Genomic DNA, 6,868 nt, shown 5'->3' with positions numbered 1-6,868 from the left:
GGTGCTTGTCGAGAGACCCCAATTGCTCGTAGCTATGGGGTTCTATTTTTGAGATATGCCATGGCTGACATACCCTAGGGCTCACCCGAGCGATAACTCTCCCCCTGCAACCCTCCTCATTCAATTTGACGCATATGACTTTCAGCTGCCTTCGATCAGACTGCTTCACTCTGTGTTGCCGAGATATGGCCAACGCATACCTCTTGATTGCTTGGTCAGCCGAGTCCTTGTCTGGGAAAGTTTGCCCAACCTGCAGACTGTCTTCCCCTAGGCCTGGAACAGAGTGGAATTCATTGCTGATGGTCATTGTTTTTAAGAACTCAGGGTCCATTGGTGCCGCAACCGCCCTCCGGGAAGGACCGGCACCTTCTTCGTCCGAGGAGGATTCAGACGAAGAAGAACGAGCGTCATCGTCCAATGCCTCCGGCAGTCCCTCCACACGCTCGCTAATATCAACGAACGCGGACCAGTATCCTGGCTCGGCAGCAAACTGGGCGACCATATGCTCCGATGGGCCGGTGCTATGGCCTGCAGTCAGTGCCGCTTGCTCTGATTGGCCTATCATGCCTGCTGCGATCGGGGCCAAATGCTCCGGCCGAACGGTGCTCGGTCCTGTGATGATGGCCATCTCCTCTTCACCAGCGCCGGTACTGCTTCCGGCACCATCATCACCTGATATAAACTGAACATACACCATGGGCTCTCCGTACATAGCAGCACCAGGTGTGCTTGCAAACCTCATGTACGTACCCCAATTTCTATCACTCTTTACCTCCCGCAAACCCCAACGGGCAGGTGTCCCATCATTTCCTCCTACAACGATGAGAGCCTCAACGGTCATCTTCTTCCCACGCATCTCACGTCCAAACTGTGCTCGGATGCATCTTCTAACATCCAAAAATTCTCTATTGACCATGTCTGTCACTACAACTTTCATCGAGTCGCAGCGCGACACATCGACACCAGAAAATTCGTCGCGTACGACGTCTCCATAAAACACTAACAAAGTTTCCATCGTACCTACCGCACAATATTTTTATAATTATATTAGATTACAACACAATAATATTTAACATGTCATTAACATTTTTAAATAATCATAACACAACACAATTACTTACTCCACTTAGTCCTAAGATGCACCATTACTTAGTCTAATTAAAGAGATTATTATTTACTACTCCCTCCGGTACAGATTAACCGGCGCGCCTGGCAAAATATGATGTTTCTAAACACAGACTATTTTCTACAGCTCACAAAGGGTGGGTCAAAGCACGACTACTAGGCTTCCCTAATTAAACGCCACAGTTAACGAAAAATATTCAGCTCGGGCTAAGTCCTAATATGCACCATTACTTAGTCTAATTAGAAAAGATCATTATTTACTACTAATGTTCACCGTGTCTATGCATGCAACCGCAACACATAAAATAATAGTCTATGTCCTAACATTTTTTTAACCCTGTCTATGCATGCAACCGCAGCACATGCACTAATGACACAAACTAATTATATTACATACCTAATTACGTTGTAAGTACATAAATAAAATATAATGGATCTGCTTGTTAAACTCTTACCTTGATATATCTTTTCTGCAGCTAAATCAGCTCCTGCACCGTACACATAATACTTGAGAGAGCTGAGAGTGAGAGTGTGAGCGAGCTGAGAATGAGAGTGTGAGTGTGAGTGTGACCAGGCTGAGAGTGACAGCGTGAGAGTGTGAGTGTGAGTGTGAGCGAGCTGAGTGTGAGTGTGAGTGTGAGAGTGAGTACGCGCGTAGACTGTGAGAGCTCAGAGTGAGGGTGTGAGCGATTTAAATAGAAGAGGCTGAATGCATGTATAGCGTGTACAGAACTCGCATCTCTTACAGTATCCGAATTAATATGTAGCAAACTTCAGTCAGCCTCGCACTCAACGCAGTCACGAAAATTAGCTCACTCAGCCTCGAAATCGAATCAATCAGCTAAAAGTCACCGCATGCACAGAAATATTCGAGCGGGAAAGCAGCCTCGGAATCAGCGCCGTTAATCTCGGAAATCAGTGCAATGATGCTGCCGGCCGGAAGATGCTTGTCGGGAGCCACGATGCCAGATTCTGGGCGCGGTCGTCGGCGCGCGTGGTGGATGGCGGGGCCTGCCGCCACCGGCTGTGGAGGCATCTCCACGTCGTCCTGCCGCCGCTGCGTCCGGCGGCATGGCCCACCAGGCGAACGGCCAGCTGACGGCGCGACGGACGGCGACAACGCCCGGTAACGTGCCGCCACCTGGTGCGGCGGCGGGTCCCTGCCGCCCCTCCCTCCGGCGGCAACCGCCACGTGTCGGCTGGGGGCCCTGCCGCCACCCAGCAGGTGGTCCTTTTTGCCAATTTTTCTCAGAGGTGGTCCTTTTTGTCAATGAATTGGGGCAGGTGGTCTCTTTTGACAAAATTTCCGATTTCGGGCATTGCTTCCTTGGGCCAGATAGAGTTGCTTCAACCTTGGACGACGATGATGCCGACTGAAGGCGAGGTCTCTATTGGTATCTCCGATGATTTGCAACATATCATTAATTTTTTTGCTACAACATTTTTACAATTTTGCTTCAAATGGAAAATATATTTGCTACTGGGGTCTCCGGCGAGGTCTCTGGCAAGACTCCGACGAGCTCAAACTTTTCTTTCATTTCATGGGGTGAACCGTTTTTTGCTACATGCAGTTGCTGCCGGGGTGTTATTTTTTCTGCCGGAGGTGTTCTTTTGCTACATGCAAATCTGACCGTACATGATATCGATCCGACGGCTGGGGACCCGGGGGCTGGGGTTTCAGATCCCCGGGGGACGCCCAGCACTTCCCTATTAGGAAACAAATCAAAATTAGGAAATCTCAGAATCGGCTCCGGAACCCAATCTCTTTGCAATCGTACCGAATATTATTTGATACCATTTTTTTATAGCGGTTGCCATGTGGAGTATATGGCTGAAAAACCCCAGCTATATATAAAAGCAGGACACAATCTATCTTCTCCTCCATTCTTCCAGAACCAGCAGCCGCGCGCATCAATCTTTGATAAATGAGGGGCGGTAGCCGCCGCCGCGACCAGTTCGCCGCGCTGCCAGACGAGCTCCTCAAGCACGTGCTCTCCTACCTGCCCTCGCGCAAGGCCGTGAAGTTGTCCCTCCTCTCCCGCCGCTGGCGCCACCTCTGGAGATCCACCCCCGCCGTCAGCGTGGACGGCAAGGGAGAAGGCGTCCTGCTCTTCGTCAACACCCTGCTCGTCAACCGCGAGGCGCCGCTGCTGCGCTCGTTCGACATCGACGTCGACCTGGTGGTCCCTCGCGCCCTCCCCGGATCCCCGTACAACAACCCCGAGTTCTACGATCGCGAGTACTTGCGCGGCGAGGTCGACCCCCACGTCGACATGTGGGTCAGACACGCGCTGTCTTCCAAGTGTCGCGCGCCCTCACTCTTTGTCCGCCTGGAGGACGAGCTCGCCCCATGGCGGCCACGGTCTCTCTTGACTTTCGCCTCGCCGAACCTCACGACGCTGCACCTCGACGCCGTCCACCTCGTCGACGGCCTCCTGGACTTCTCCTGCTGCCCGGCGCTGGTGCGTCTAGTCCTCGTGCGCTGCTATCTCGAGGGCGACACCCTCTTCTCGCCCTCTGTACTGCATCTGGCCATCGTCGGCTGCCACACCGAGAGCGGTGCCGATCTTGAAGCGCCCGACGAGGAGATGTTCATTTGGGATCTCCACGCCGAATTAAGCTCCGTTTCCTAGAGATATCTGACAACTACGACCGGGAACAGCTCCTGGAGATGATGCCTTGGGTGACGGAGGAGAACGTCGTGTATGCGGATGAAGTCGACATGTATATCAGGAGACGCTTATGGCTACAAGGAGTATACGATGAAATCTGATATGTTCACGTTAACCGATCTGTTCCCGAATAGATTTGTAACACCGGCCTTTTTTTAGAGCAATTTGTAACACCGACTGGTGTGAGTTCCAAGTGTACTAGGTTGCATGTAAGCAAGAAGGCTGCAATAGCTCAGGGTGCTACGATCTTTAGTAATGGCGTGCGTTCAGCTTGTTTTCACAACACAGAAATATTCCCTCGTTTTTATTTTTATTTTGTGTAGAACTTGAATGACGAACGTGCAGTTTCTGTTCATACGGCTGAAGGCTTTGGCCGTCTGCGTCGTTGCAGCTCCGATTCTTTAACTCTCCACCCATGTGAGTAGTTGGGGCCCGCACCAAAAGTCAACGTATTTTTTAAGATTGTACTCAGAGCAATTAGCTATAAGAAAGATACCATATCATCCATAGTCAACTTGTAGTCAATAAGTATAATAGTTAGCTATAAGAATGTACTCCTTCCGTCTTAGTTTACTAGTCCTCCCGTATCCTTAGGTCGCCAATTTAACCTATATAGTTTAAATTATATAATACAAAAATTATATCATTAGAAAAATTAGAAAATAGAACATTTAAATTTTCTAATAATATAATTTTTATATCATATAACTAATGCTAACTTGACCAAATTTGCAACTTAGGGATACACACACGTCTAATAAACTGTGAGAGAGGGAGTACCAATTTCTTAATGGATGACCCACCTTTCATTGACACAACTTGCCTAGGAGCACGTGCTAGAGCTAGCTCTTGCATAAGAGCTCATTTACATTCTCTCTCCTCTTCTCTCTCCTTTAACTAGACATAAATATATTATTTTAATTTTTGTAGCCAGCTGACTAAGACTTATCGTACTTGCTCTTAACTCTAGAAATTTTTGAAGATAATTTGCACGTACCTAGGTGCCTGTGTATGGCGACCGTCGTTTTCACGGATAGAGATCCAGTGACTTGATGATTCATGTTTGATGTAAAAGAAGTGAGAATGAAATCTCTTATTCATTGATCAAGAATTGGGTATTCACTAGTAGAAAAATGGCTTGCTCGGTCACTCATCCTTAGGCCCTTCGTCCTGCTTCCAAGTGCTCTGCGCACGTTATTGATACTAGTATCATATCAATCCTATTAACCTATTGATCACGATGTTACAGTTCTTTGTTCTTTGATGCTCTAGATAATTCTTTTAATAAACAAAAGTAATGATGTAATAATAATCTTGAATAAATAAATGAAAATATTTATTATTATTTTTGAAATTTTAAAATTAATTTTTTTGCGAAACCAAATCTAACATTTTTTCATATTTTCAGTAGTAATGATGTAATAATAACGTTTGGAATTATTTTTTTTATAAATAAAAAAATATAAAATCCTGAATTTCTGGCAAAAACTAAAATCTTCCCGCTTTCAAACTTCCTGGAATTTTGAGGATCTAAAAATTGGCTAACCGGGTAAACCCAGGTAGATTCGGACGTAAACCGTTTTACCATTTTCAAACTTTTTTTGCAAAAAGTCAAATTTTGAATTTCTTCATTTCACCGAATAGTAGGTTGCATAACATACAAGAATCTCAAAACATTTTATTTTTTTAATTTTCTATCATTTTCGTTTGTATTTTACAAAGCAAAAAAAGGCGATCGGCCGGGGGAGGGGGGGTGGTGGAGGGTGTGTGGGGAGCAAAAAAACCCGGGACACCAACCGAGACTAAAGGGCAATGGCAGGCTGCAGCCGTCGCAGTCCTCTTTAGTCTCGGTGGTGGCCGCAGCCTGCCATTGCCCTTTAGTCTCGGTTGGTGTCTCCAACCGGGACTAAAAGGTCCCGCTCGAACCCGCTGGCATGGAGGCCGGACCATTTGTCCCGATTCCCCAGCAGAACTGGGGCTAAAGACCATATGAGTCCCGGGTCAAAATATTTGGGGACTAATGGGTTGGGATGGAAGGCCTCTTTTCTACTAGTGATTTATAGGTCCCCAAGATGCATATATAGGTCGGTTACATGTGCCTGTTTGGTGTTGTTAGCGTTTGGCCAACGCAGTTATTCTAACCGCTAATAGTTAGCTTAATGGGAAAGCCAATTCCCTACTTAGCTTATATCTAACGCTAACTATTCCTAACACTCCCCCTTAGATAATCGCCCTGTTCATTAATGATTTCATCATCTTGAAAATTTTCATGTAGGTTTGAGTGCTCGGACGCCCATGAATGACCGCATGTTCCCAACAATATGTTGGTGTATCAAAATTTTGTTGTAGTGGTCATTTAATTAGTTTGATTCTTTTTACAAAGAATTTAGTTAGACCATTCTAGATATGTACAAGAGGTACTTAGTAAAATCATAAATGCTCATGAAAGCGATAATAAAATTGGTAAAACCAATATGTTATGATAATTTTCTCTTGATTTGATAATTTGAGCAATTAATACCATTAAATCATGGGGTTATGGAGATTACATACCCACATAAGACCAGCAACTAGATGTGTCTATGAATACCATGAAATAATTATATGACTTGGATATTTGTTGAATATTCCACATGTATCTTCTTGAATAAGTTCAAGAAAATTTGAGTGGAGTGTGAGAGACTTAAAAAAAAATTTCATGACACATTAGGTGCTCATAAAATCTGATGAGTTGAGAATTTTGCAACTTTTAAGTTGTGACCAACAAAATTTTCACTAATTTTTTTTCTGCGTTATCCCCATAATGGGTGACCAAGGAGATTATGAAAATTCTTAAATTTATCAAGATTCAAAAAAAATAGTTTGTACGCAGCAAAGTTTAGTATGAATTTAGTTCATCCATTGCAATTTCAGGTCTAAGAAACATGATATTAATGAAAAACATACCACATTTGGTAGTATGATTATTGGCCAGATAAAATATCGCGATAGTTATGAGACTAAACGAGGTCTCCAAAATGTCTTGGGAATTTCAATCCGCAATAAAACTATTATTGAAAAGGAGTGTATCT

The 6,868-nt window shown here is 45.1% G+C and overlaps 1 protein-coding gene across 1 annotated transcript; it reads left to right on the top strand.

The window, feature by feature from the left end:
• The first annotated feature begins 3,050 nt into the window (after window positions 1-3,050).
• LOC127346714 (F-box protein At5g03100-like) lies at window positions 3,051-3,758 on the top strand. Its single transcript, XM_051372988.1, has one exon. It carries the CDS (start codon window positions 3,051-3,053, stop codon window positions 3,756-3,758), a length of 708 nt encoding a protein of 235 aa, XP_051228948.1.
• Window positions 3,759-6,868: the final 3,110 nt, after the last annotated feature.

The sequence above is a fragment of the Lolium perenne genome, chromosome 4 (genome assembly GCF_019359855.2).
Source record: "Lolium perenne isolate Kyuss_39 chromosome 4, Kyuss_2.0, whole genome shotgun sequence".
In the NCBI taxonomy this organism is placed as follows: Eukaryota; Viridiplantae; Streptophyta; class Magnoliopsida; order Poales; family Poaceae; genus Lolium; species Lolium perenne.
The sequence above is the reverse complement of the archived record's forward strand: the minus strand, read 5'-3'. Positions and strand labels throughout refer to the sequence as shown.